The sequence below is a fragment of the Heterodontus francisci genome, chromosome 14 (genome assembly GCF_036365525.1).
Source record: "Heterodontus francisci isolate sHetFra1 chromosome 14, sHetFra1.hap1, whole genome shotgun sequence".
Taxonomy (NCBI): Eukaryota; Metazoa; Chordata; class Chondrichthyes; order Heterodontiformes; family Heterodontidae; genus Heterodontus; species Heterodontus francisci.
This window is the reverse complement of record NC_090384.1, coordinates 99,848,823-99,862,047: the sequence shown is the minus strand read 5'-3', so window position 1 is coordinate 99,862,047 and position 13,225 is coordinate 99,848,823. Positions and strand designations below refer to the sequence as shown.

At 42.1% G+C, this 13,225-nt stretch overlaps 1 protein-coding gene across 5 annotated transcripts in view; it reads right to left on the bottom strand.

The window, feature by feature from the left end:
* The window catches only part of LOC137377181 (doublecortin domain-containing protein 1-like), an 822,721-nt gene that overhangs the window by 137,832 nt on the left and 671,664 nt on the right, over positions 1-13,225 (bottom strand). For all 5 annotated transcript variants that reach the window (XM_068046610.1, XM_068046609.1, XM_068046608.1 and 2 more), the window contains 2 exons: positions 12,753-12,960; positions 11,960-12,124 (listed from right to left, as the gene is read on the bottom strand). In XM_068046610.1, coding sequence (XP_067902711.1) covers positions 11,960-12,124; positions 12,753-12,960 — 373 coding nt within the window. The remainder of the gene's footprint in view (positions 1-11,959; positions 12,125-12,752; positions 12,961-13,225) is intronic.

Here is a 13,225-nt window from a genome sequence, read left to right as displayed (position 1 = left end):
CGTGCCATTTGGAGGTCACTGATTGCAAGTTGCTGTGCAAAACGCCAGGGAAAATCTATGGGCAAGTGAATGGCAGGATTTGTCGTCCAATATCTTCTTAGAGTCATAGAGTTATACAGCACAGAAATAGGCCCTTCTATGGTTCAGTATCAATTCTTGTCTGTTTGCACTCCTGTGAAGTGCCTTGAGATGTTTTACTATGTTAAAGGCACTATATAAATGCAAGTTGTTGCTGTTCAATTATTTGGAGGAGTTGAGAGTATATATGGTCTGAAAGGGAACAGACCAACTGCCTCAGTGACTGAAAAAATCAAATTTTGTTTTCATTGCGTGGACGTTGCTGGATTTTTGATCCAGTGTTTTAAGGGTTGCTCTCCACAATCTGGCCCGTTTGTTAATATGGACAACTGGTTTATGGTACAAAAACAGAAAATGCTGGGAATATTTAGCAGGTCTGGCAGCATCTGAGGAGCGAGTAACAGAGTTAACGCTTCAGGTATATGGTGACTGTATGAGTCATGTTCCATCATTTTATATGGGATCTGGGGATTTTCCAGGATTTTTTCCAGTATTTTGGGGATCGCATTCCTCAAATCTGTCTACTGCCCCATTAAAATCTCTAATCGTTTTTTCAGTCATCAAGCGGCACAGTGGCGCAGTGGTTAGCACCGCAGCCTCACAGCTGCAGGGACCCGGGTTCGATTCTGGGTACTGCCTGTGTGGAGTTTGCAAGTTCTCCCTGTGTCTGCGTGGGTTTTCTCCGGGTGCTCCGGTTTCCTCCCACAAGCCAAAAGACTTGCAGGTTGGTAGGTAAATTGGCCATTATAAATTGTCACTAGTATAGGCAGGTGGTAGGGAAATATAGGGACAGGTGGGGATGTTTGGTAGGAATATGGGATTAGTGTAGGATTAGTATAAATGGGTGGTTGACGGTCGGCACAGACTCGGTGGGCCGAAGGGCCTGTTTCAGTGCTGTATCTCTAATCTAATCTAATCTTAAGCTTTCGCATGGCACAGACCCAAATCTTCATCCAGAACAGGTTCCGTCTTTCAGCTTTTTCACCTTTTTAGATTCTGTTCTGTTTGAATGCAAGTTATATATTTTGCAATGAGAAGGAACATTTGGCATTGGTTCCCTTCAGACTACTTTGCTTCATTGAATGCTAGTAGAAAAGGAGCATTGGGTTAAATGAGACAATAAGCTGCAGGATTCATTATATTTTGTAATTAAGCATATTCTTAGCCTGCAATTGATTAATCATTTAAGCTGTGGCCCAGAATATGACTCCCTAGAAAGTATTGACTTATTTTAACTAGCGAAACATTTAGTAATGTGCTGTTCCACTGTGTTCTGTAGCTTTATATTATTCAATTTGATTGCTGTGAGGATGTGGTGAATTTTCTATCAGCACCAGAAAGTTAATGGCTGAATTTTGCGCTGCATAAAAACACGCGAGAAAGAGATCATTGGTCCTATTATGGTTTGAGTGTGCTGCGGATACTTCTTCATGATCTCAACACAAGGCTCCTTCCACAGGACACAATGAACTAAAACATGACCATTTGCACAAGCTAGCAGAATGCAAAGTGAACAATGGATCCTTTCAGAGAGGCTTGTGTAGGAAATATTGTGGATTACCAGTGTAAACTCAGAAGCTGCAAAATTTGCTACATAGTGCACATATTTTCAATGCCATGGGAGCCGTTTCGAGTCCAAAATGGCATCCATGTTGCGTCCACACTTCTGCTGTCAGTTAGCTTCACCTGCCTAGGGTTACGTCCTATCATCTCCTGAAAAAGAGAGGGAATTAGGTCAGTGAGTGTGGTGCAATGTGTTTGGGAGATGTGGCTGTCATGGTTGAATAGCTGGCAGAGTGTGCAAACTGTGAAATGTAGGTATGAAGCTTGCAGCAGTGTTAAGTGTGTGAGGGTGAGATAAGGCATTGTCATGGTCCTGTAATTTTTTTTTCCGGGAATATGCAGTTTGCCTTTAAGGTTTGCAGAGGATCAGTATTGCTTTAAGAACCGGCAAACCTCAGGTGTTAGAGAAAGGTGCATTTTTGGTTGCCGTTAGAAACAGCCATTTGGAGACTGCGATTCAAAGGGTGCATTCTCGTTGTCATAGATACAGCTACTGGGAGTGAGTAGCAAATGATACATTTGTTACACTTCAATTTTGAACTGGCTTTGAGTTGAAAACAGTTTGTTCTAACAGAACACAGACAGAGACACACAGACACAGCTGCGGTGTCGGCACCTTGAAGAAGAGCTCTCAGCCATTTAACCTGAAGGAATAGGATTTTTGGTCTGTTTAATTATTATCTCTCAAAATTCCAAAAACAAGGTCAAGCCAAAACAGAGATCTCCGGTAACTTAAATTGAAGAAAGGGAAGTTAGACTGTGACATTCTTTTATCCCTCAAAAACCCTAAAGTCAGCTTGATTCCATTGAAAGAGTTTGCAAGTCATTAATTGTTGAAATTGGCTGGAGAAGGAAAGCAACATTCCATGAGGACTTCAAGCAACATTCTGTGAGGACTTCAAGCAACATTCTGTGAGGACTTCAAGCAACATTGGACTGTAAATTTGCAAGGCCTCTAATGTTTTCTATTTTAAGTGTTGTTCATAGTGTTTAAGAATTTAGTTCTTCTAATTAAAGAGTTAATTTGTTGATTTAAAGACACCTGGTTTGGTTAGCCTCATTCGGGGGTTAATAGATGGTACAATTTGGCTGGGTCTTTCTTTAATTTGTAAACTGTTAAATTATATGTTAGGCTACCTGAGGAGTGACGGGATTGAATTATTTTGATTGGGGGCTTTGACAGGAGCGGTCAGTTGTAACATATTTATTGGGGGCTTGTCCCGGGATTTAAATAGCATATTAATTGGGGGTACACTCAAGATTTGAATCACATATTAATTGGGTCTCGGGTTTTGAATCATATCTTAATTGGGGGCTTGCTCGCAGTTGAATCATATTTAATTCTGTGTCTTGTGTCTGGGATCAGAATCACACAAATTTGGAGGGCTCGCATTTGGAATCATAGTTATTACTTGTCTCTGGGATAACATATTTAAATTGGGGTCCTATGTTTGGCATCAGATTAATTGCTCTCGAGTCTGGGATCTTATCAATTGGAAACTTGATTGTTAGAATCTAAATCGGACACCAATTACAAAGAAATTAAAAGAACCAGGTCTCTTGTATAATAAGGTACAGTCTATACCATTGTTATGGCATTAGTGGTTTTAGCAGAGTTTTTGGGAAAGTAGAATGTTTCCCTGAGTGACTTAATAATTTTAACTAAGAACAAATTAAAAGAATTGGCAGCGAAATTGGGGTTGGAATTGAAATCAGGTGCCAAAAAAACAGAGATAATTGATATAATAGCCGAACATCTGGAATTAGTAGAAGAAGAGGATGATGATGATAATACAGATGAAGGGAAATACGAGGAACAAGAAAGGGAACCTGAGAGACATGAAGGCAATAGGTCCGAGACTGATGCAGTGGAATTGGCTAGGATCCAGTTAGAAATGAAAAAACTGGAGCTTCAGCAGGAAAAAGAAACAAAAAAACTTGTGGCAGAAAAGAATTAAGAAAACCTGAATTGGAAAAAGAGGAAAGAGAGAAAGAGAGAGCATTTCGGAGAGAAAGTGAGAGAGAAGAGAGGGAATTTAAGTTAAAAGAGATGGAACTATTCAAAAGGGTAGTCTTGAATCCAGGGAAAATTCGGGTCAGGAAGAATCTGAATTTAGATCAGGACCCGGCAAGTAGTTGTTTAAATTTATACAGGCTCTTCCTAAGTTCGAGGAAAGGGACGTAGAGGCATTTTTCATATCTTTTGAAAAAATAGCCAAACAGATTAAATGGCCGAAAGAAAGCTGGACATTGCTCATGCAGGGCAGGCTGGTAGGCAGAGCTCATGAAGCTTATGTTATGCTTCCTGAAGAGACTTCTGCAGATTATGAGATGGCAAAAAAGCTATTCTCGCTGTGTATAAATAAGTCCTTGAAGCTTACCGTCAGAAGTTTAGGAACTTACGGAGATTGACTGGCAGTAATATTTAGAATTTGAGAGGGTGAAGCAAATTAATTTTGACTGTTGGATACGGGCATTAAAGATAGAAACCACATATGAGAACCTTCGAGAATTGATTCTCTTAGAAAAGTTTAAAAACTCCATTCCTTCAGTAGTGAGAACTCATACAGATAACCTGAAAGTTTTGAAAGCTAGGCAAGCAGCAGAGATTACTGATGATTTTGAGCTTGTGAATAAGCCAACTTATTTTGTTCGTCACCCCCATAAACCCAAGAAGGATAGAAAGTGGGAGAGTGAAAGGAAAGCAAGTAGCCGGGGACAAGAAGGAACAGCTGGGAATGCCCCAGGATCACCTCCTCAGGTCAGAAAGGAAGGTGCAGAGGGTAGAAGTGAGGTTCACAAGCCAAAGTGTTATCATTGCAACAAAATGGGTCATCTTCGTTCAGAGTGCTGGAAATTGTGAGGTAAACCCATAGGACTTGTTGGGGTATGCAAAGTTAGTGCAGAAGAAAAGACTGACTGAGAGTATAGCAAACCAGGCTGTAGCTTTAACGACAGCTGTGAATGTGAAACCAGATACTAAAACTAAGAGGAGTGTAGAGGTTAAGAATAAAATACCTGAGAGTTTTAATGATTTTTTGTCAAAGGGGAGAGTAACTCCATATCCTGTAAGTGAGGCAGGAAAACCTAATAATTATTCTCAGGGATGTGGGAACATCCCAAGCACTCTTGCTGGGGAAAGATATGAGGTTTCCACCAGAAAGCGCCTTGAACGCTAAAGTTTTAGTTAATGGAATTGGCGGGGAGTATATACCCGTACATTTGTATAAACTGTAGGTGTTGTCCACAGTTTACCAGTAAAGTGAATTGATCTACTCCTAGGAAATGATTTGGCTGGATCAAAAATATCAGTTTCTTCTATGGTTACAGAGGAACCATGTGAAATTAAGGAAACGGGGCAATTACAGGAGCAAGTTCTGAGAATATTTCCCGTGCGTGTAGTTACCTGAGCAATGGCTAAACAGGGTCCATTGTCGGAGGTAAAAGGGGCACCACAAATAGATGATCAGGCATCTGAAATATTATTTGGGGATTTCGATAATCCAACTGAGGTGTTTAACAGATCATCTATCATTGCAGCACAGCAAGCTGATCCAGAGAGCTACCAAATAGCACAGACGGCTCTGTCAGAAGCTGAGGTGAAAGGAGTTCCAGAAGGCTATTATATGGCAAACGGGGTTTTGAGGAGGAAACAGAAACCACCTCATAGACCTGCCGACGAAGACTGCACAGTTGTTGAACAGATAATTGTACCACCTAAATATCGCCAAGGATTATTAAGGTTAGCACACAACATTCCTTTTTCAGGACATAGGGGAATTCGGAAGACCAAATCACACGTAAGCAAACATTATTACTGGCCAGGTCTTACAAAGGATGTGAGACAATTTTGTAGGGCATGCCACACCTGTCAAACGGTGGGAAAACCACAACCTACCATAAAACCAGGGGATGAGGTATTACTGTTGTTACCATCACAGGGAGAACCAGTGAAAGCATGGTTCAGTGGCCCATATAGTGTGATCAAAAGAATGGGTAAGGTAGATTACTTGAATGACACCGCTGATCGCCGGATGAAGAACCAATTATGTCACATTAATTTGCTCAAATCATATTACCGCAGGGAGGAGGATAAACCAGTACAGGTATGTCAGGTAATCGCGACTGTGGAGAAGGAAAAGGATCGTTAGGATGAGGCAGAAGTAGGTCTAGGAAATTTTTAGATTGAATCTCCAACTATCCAATTAGTGAATGCAGAATGGCTAGGAAAATTAAACAATAGGCTTTTCCACTTAGTGGCAAAACAGCGTGAAGTCCTAACAAGGGTTTTCACAATGTTTCAAAACGATTGTAGGGATAAGCCAGGATGTACAACCCTAGCCACACATGATGTGTGTATAGGGGGAGCTTTTAAAACAACATCCTTGTTGTTTAGGTCCAGACAGACAGGCCCAAGTGGAAGCAGAGGTACAATGCATGCTGAAGGACAGCTTAGATGAACCTAGTCAGGACAGCTGGAATTCGCAGATGGTCTTGATGACTAAACCTGGTGGGTCAGCTTACATTTGTATAGACTCTAGAAAAGTAACTGTGGTAAAGAAGGCAGACTCCTACCAAATTCTCATTTAAAGAACTGTATGGACAGAGTGGGCAACCCAATATGCCTTAAAGAGGCAGATGTGTTGGAAGGACACTGTAAAATTCCTTTGACACCCCAGGGTAAGAAAAAATCAGCTTCTATTACACCAGACAGGATTTTCCAGTGTCAAGTGATGCCACATAGGTTAAGGGGTACTCAAGAAACTTTGCAGAGAATAGTGAACCCAGTAGTTGTCAGTGCTCCTAGCTGTGCAGCTCACCTGGCTGAAGTGATGGACAATAGGGACACTTGGAAGGAAAACACAAAACAATTGGAAGACTATGCTTGGAAATTTAAAATGGGTTAATTGGTACAACCTTTTAAAAATTTAAAGCCAAAATGTTCTGGTGGAACTTGTTGCTATAGTGTAAACATTGTTTTGCTTTGGAAATGTGTATATCTGTCAATGTGTGAAACAAAATATTTGTGTTTTTTCAATTTGTATTTTTTTAACCCATTGTAATGGAATGCATTTCAGCAATGGCGTTTCATTCTGCTAGGGGCGGAGGTGTCATAGTCCTGTAGTTTTTTTTCAGGAATATGCGGTTTGCCTTTAAGGTTTGCAGAGGATCAGTATTGCTTTAAGAACCAGCAAGCCTCAGGAGTTAGAGAAAGGTGCATTTTCGGTTGCAGTTAGAAACAGCCATTTGGAGACTGCGATTCAAAGGGTGCACTCTCGTTGCCATAGATGCAGCCACTGGGAGTGAGTAGCAAGTGATACATTTGTTACAATTCAATTTTGAACTGGCTTTGAGTTGAAGACAATTTGTTCTAACAGAACACAGACACAGATGTGGCGTCAGCACCTGGAAAAAGAGCTCTCATATATATAAACTGAAGGAATAGGATTTTTAGTCTGTTTAATTATTATCTCTCAAAATTCTAAAAAAAAAGTCAAGCCAAAACAGAGATCTCTGGTAACTTAAATTGAAGAAAGGGAAGTTAGACTGTGACAATCATTTATCCCTCAAAAACTCTAAAGTCAGCTTGATTTCATTGAAAGAGTTTGCAAGTCGTTAATTGTTGAAATTCACTGAAGAAGGAAAGCAACATTCCGTGAGGACTTCAAGCAACATTCTGTGAGGATGTCAAGCAACACTCTGTGAGGACTTCAAGTAACATTCTGTGAGGACTTCAAGCAACATTGGACTTTAAATTTGCAAGGACTCTAATTTTTTTCTATTTTAAATGTTGTTTATATCTTCATAGTGTTTAAGAATTTAGTTTTTCCAATTAAAGAGTTAATTTGGTTATTAGCCTCATTCGGTGGTTAATAGATGGTACAATTTGGCTAGGTCTTTCTATAATTTGGAAAATTTTAAATGATATGTTAGGCGATCTGTGGAGTGACTGGACTGAATTATCAGTGCGTCTCTCCCATCACAATCAGAATCGTATATTTTGATTAGGGACTTTGTCAGGAGCGGTCGGTCGTAACTGCATATAAATGTAAGTTGTAATTGATAGAGATTGTTGGCAGGTGAGTGATGAGAGTGTGGTACATTGAACAGTGTGTGAGGCTAGTGGGGCAGTTGTTAGGATATGGCATTTGAAGATGCATTTGTTGACCTTGACCACTCATGTGAGGCCATTGAACTTCTTGCGCCACTGCATCCAGATCCTAGGGGTTACACTACTGGCATTGATTGCCACAGCTGTCTATTCTCACAGCCTTCTAGGATTTTGTCTAGATGGACTCCTGGTCCCCTGTGGATAGATGATATTTCTCCTTCTCTGCAACCAAGGCCTCCAGTGCAGCATCAGAAAATCTTGGATGCCGGTCTCCGCCAGGTTGTGCCATCATTCTGTGTTCCTCTTGCTCACACTCTCTTCTGCAACTAGTTCCAGCACCTGCTGCAACCAGGGGCAGGCTAGCTCTACGTTATGCAGGCACGATGTTGCGTCCCTTGCTCAGATGTACAACCACTCAACAGTGTGCTTAATGCTGGCTGCATGCAGCAATCTTTCAAATGAGCAGGCAGCACAAAATTTGCTGCTGTCTGCATCGGAAGCAATGGGTGCATTGTGATCCCCATACCCATTTTCAGGTCTTATCAAATCGCGCGGCCAGGGTCTCACCAACTAGTACGGCAGAATGTGCATGATTTTCAATTTTTCCGCCTGTGCAGAAACCTGGCGAAGCGGGTCACCCACTTGTTGTACCATCCCCCGGTTCTTATTTCATTGACTTCAATGGAAATTGGGTGGGTTGGCTGCCCGTTTTACACTATTCCACTAAGTCAAGAGTGATTCCGTCCACACCTTCCCTAATATTTTAGGAGAGACAAAATAAAAATTGATTGTAACGTATTCTCACAGAAACATAGAAACAGGAGAAGGCCATTCAGCCCGTCGAGCCTGTTCCACCATTCATTGAGAACAGGGCCGATCTGTATCCTAAGTCCATCCACCCACCTTGGCTCCTTATTCTTTTTCATCCTTGTCTAGCAAAAATCTATTGCTCTCAGATTTAAATTCATTAATTGACCTATCACCTATTGCTTTTTTATGGGAGAAAGTTCCACACTTCAACCACCCTTTGCATGAAGAAGCGTTTCCCAACTTCTCTCCTGAATGGTCTGGCTCTGATTTTATGGTTATATCCCCTTGTCCTAGACTCCCCCACCAGCAGAAAAAGTTTCTCTCTATCTACCCTACCAAATCCTTTCAAAATCCCAAAAACCTCAATCAAATCACCCTTTAACCTGCTAATTTCCACAGACTACAAGCCTAGTTTATGTCATGTCTCCTCATAACCTAACCCTTGGAGCCCTCTGGTGAATCTGCACTACACCCTCCTTCAAATGACAATGGAAAAGGTGCAAAAAAATTTACAAGGATGATATCAGAATTGGTATAACCAATAGGAAAGACTGAAAGAAAAAGTTGAGGGATGACCTAATAGAGGACTTTAAGACTATGAAGGGGTCTGAAAGAATAGATGTAGAGAAGATCTTTCCACTTGTGAGGAATCCAAAACTAGAGGCCATAAATATAGATAGTCACCAATAAATCCAATAGGGAATTCAGGAGAAACTTCTTTATTAAGAGAATGGTTAAAATGTGGCATTCGCTACCACCAAGAGTAATTGAGGTGAATAGCATAAATGCATTTAAGGGGGAGTTAGATAAATGCATGAGGGAGAAAGGAATAGAAGGATATGTTGATTGGGCTAGATGAATATCTCAAAACTTGATGATATGAAACTTGGAAGCATTGTGGACTGTGAGAATAGTATAGAACTTCAAAAGGACATAAACAAGCTGGTGGAATGAGCGGACAAGTGGCAGATAACATTCAATGTGGCGGAATGTGAAGTGATTCATTTTGGTAGGAAGAACATGGAAAGACAATATAAAGTTAAGGGTACAACTCTAAAGGGGGTGCAGCAACAGAGGGACCTGTGCATAAGTCATTAAAGGTGGTAGGGCAGGTTGAAAGTGCGGTCAATAAAGCATACAATATCCTGGTCTTTATTAATAGGGGCATAGAGGACAAGAGCAAGGAGGTTATGTTGAACTTGTATAAGACACTACTTCGGCCTCAGCTGGAGTACTGCATCCAGTCCTGGGCGCCGCATTGAAGGAAAGATGCGAAGGCGTTGGAGAGAGTGCAGAAAAGATTCACAAAAATGATTCCAGGAATGAGGAACTTCCAATACGTGGTTAGGTTGGAGAAGCTTGGGCTACTCACCCTGGAGAGTAGAAGGCTGAGAGGAGATTTGATGGAGGGATTCAAAATCATGAGAGGTCTAGACAGAGTGGATAGAGAGAAATTGTTCCCACTCGTGAAAGGATCAAGAACGAGAGGGCACAGATTTAAGGTTAAAGAAGCAATGGCGACATGAGGAAAAACCTTCTCATGCAGCGAGTGGTTAGGATCTGGAATGCACTGCCTGAGATTGTGGTGGAGGCAGGTTCAATCGAGGCTTTCAAAAGGGCATTAGATAGTTACCAGAAAAGGAAAAATGTGCAGGGTTATGGGGAGAAGGCAGGGGAATGGCACAAAGTGAATTGCTGGGGGTCAATTGACTTATCAAGATTGAGATCGCTAGCTTTGTGTTAGGTAAGGGTAGCAAAGGAAATGGAGCAAAGGTAAGTGGGGTTGGGATACAGTTCAGCCATGATCTAATTAAATGGTAGGACAGGCTTGAGAGGCTGAATGGCCCATTCCTATTCCTGCGTTCCTAAATCAAATGCTTCTGCAGTGAAAAGAGCCAATCCTGATGGCTAAAAGCCTTTTGACAAGGTTAGTTAGTTTGTCCGTTGATTAGTTCATCTCCCGTGCCTAACAAAACAATCCATTTCTTTGATGTCTGTCCAGAGTAAAATGTTTGACTACCTTGGAGCTCCTGGTTCTCTACAGTTGATGTTTGCGAGTCTATAACAGATTTGTCTCTGTGTTGTTCCCGGAACTAACAGCATTGTTCTATGGATGGGTCATTACTTTGACTCATAACCCCTTACCAGGAGGGCTGTGCATTGCCTTTAGCTTGGCTTCTGCTTTTCAACCTGTCTGGCTTGGGCATTCTAATCTGCAGTTACACTTTCAGGTCTTCCACCAAATCAAGATGCAGTTACAGGAAACTGAACAGGTCATCTGGATCTTTAAACAAGCTTAAGCTTCAATTAGAATGGAGGAGAAAGAAACCATCATATGATAATATAACAGGATGATAAGCAGTCTCAAATCCTGGAGTCTACTTCAATACTGAGCATCACTGCAGCACAAATAGATCCAAATTTCAAATGTGACTATATTAACCATCAATCTTATGATAGAAAATTGCATGCAAATAATTATAAAAGCAGGCATTGGAAATGCAAAATAAAAACTGCTGGAAATATTCAGCAGGTCAGATCGCACACGTGGAAAGAGGAACAGAGGTAATGGCCCCAATGTTAGCTTGGAAACAGGGAAAGAGAAAGGTGGGGGGACTGTTCTACCCGGAGAGAACCCAGAAGAAAGTCCTGTGGGTGCATGGGCTCTTGGCACCAGGCAATAGCTAAGAAGTGGAGAGAAGGGGATGAGTGGAGAGGAGGGAGGGATGGATCGGAGGTCAGAGGGAGACAGGGGTGTCCAGGAGGAGATCGAAGGCCAGATGGGAGATCAGAAGATGCAGCTGGGGAGCATAGAGACAGGAGGGAGGGATTGGAAAGACAAGGGAGGAGTTTGGAGATCATGGCTCGGAGGGCCTGTCCGATCATGGACTGAGGTGAAGGTGGAAGCTGCTAACCTGAATCCAGCAGTTAAGTGGACTCACCTGCTGGAATCGGCAGTTCTCTCCTCTCTTTAGCTGCTGGCTTTTCTGATGCCCAGGAAACACAGCCAGCCAAGATTAAATTTAAAATGGACATTAAATCTGAAGCATGCAGACTTGTTAAAATATTTCAATGACTGACCAGCCTCCTGGATGCCCAACCCCTGGTCCTGTTAAAACTGGAAGTGGTGGAGGTTGGAGGCAGGTTGAGATTGGATTTAAGATTTTTAACATTTTAATATCCCACTTGATCCAAACACACACGTTATTGGGGTTTAAAATTCCTCTCAGTGTTTCAGGTCAATGCTGCCTGACCATCTGAGTGTTTCCAGCATTTCCTGTTCTGACTGCAAATATAATGAACTACTTTATATATGAGTTTCTATATGAACACATTACACTGAGGATATGCTGCACCCATTTTAAAGGCTTGAAATATCAAATATTAAACTCTTACCACTCAAAGGCACGAACGGCTCTCCACAGGATACCCAGACCTCAATGGGGTTCCTGACAATAAGGCTTATGAGCTCAGTGTCCATACTCTTCAAATCCTCTGGGGTCACCCGCGGTAACCTCTGCTCCAAGTGGTCATCCTCAGACTGGGCTAACTTGCCGAACCCTGAGAGTGGAAACAAGCACCACAGGAATGAACCGAGTCTACATGCTGCGGAGCGTGTATACTAAAAGATAACGTGGGCAATATTCTGACCATTGCTGCCATCCCATTTGCGCTCAGTAGTGGGGCAGCTCCACTTACCCCCACGTCCTTTCTGACTTTTTCACCAGACCTTGCAACTGAAAGAGGGGTCAACTGTGACTCAGCTGGTAACACTCTCGCCTCTGAATGAGAAAAGTTGTGGGTTTAAACCCGCCCCAGGAACTTGGGCACGTAATCTAGTCTGACATTCCAATGCCGTACCAAGGGAGTGCAGCACTGTCGCAGGTGCCATTTTTCAGATGAAACGTTAAGCCAAAATCCTGTTTGCTGTTGTGGGTAAAAGTAAAAGACCTCATGGCACTACTTGAAGAAGAGGTGGTGAGCTCTCCCTGGTATTCTGGTCCCTCATAGAACAGCTGTTTAACAAGTTAGACCACCCCCCCCCCCCCCAAGGGGGAAGTGCTTGAGCAGCAGTAGCTTTAAAGGGAGAGGCAAAGTTAACAGTAAATCATCAGTAACTTTACATCAGAGCCCACAAATGGACAGGGGAGTGTGGGGGGTTAAGGTGTGTATAAAAAGATTGGTATACCTTCTTCAGTCTCCCCACTTGGCAACTCCTTAGCTCTTCCACCCTCAACCTGTTCATCTCGTTTTGTTTCTGATTTGTTCGCCTGTAAAGTCTCGTTGACTGCCCATGCTGTCAGTTCACTTGTAGTCAGGATCAGGCTTCCATCTGCCGTGTACAGTCTGCAAGCTGGCCTGGTGAGTCCTAGTCTTTGAGTACACGTGGCAAGCAACTAGATCAAGACAACCAGAGGAGATATAGGAAAACGTGTTGCACCATAAATGAGAAATTAATTACTATTGTCGACAACATTTGTGCGACATTTTTCTCCCTGCTCCTGACAGGAGGAATCAACTCCTTTTAATTCAACAGCTTAACACTGCTGCTAAAATGGTGCACAATGGGGACAGAGCCTGAACATTTAATCCTTAAAATCAGCATGATGATATGACAAACTTTTAATGAGCAAGTTAATTGTTCATTTTATTGCCAGCATT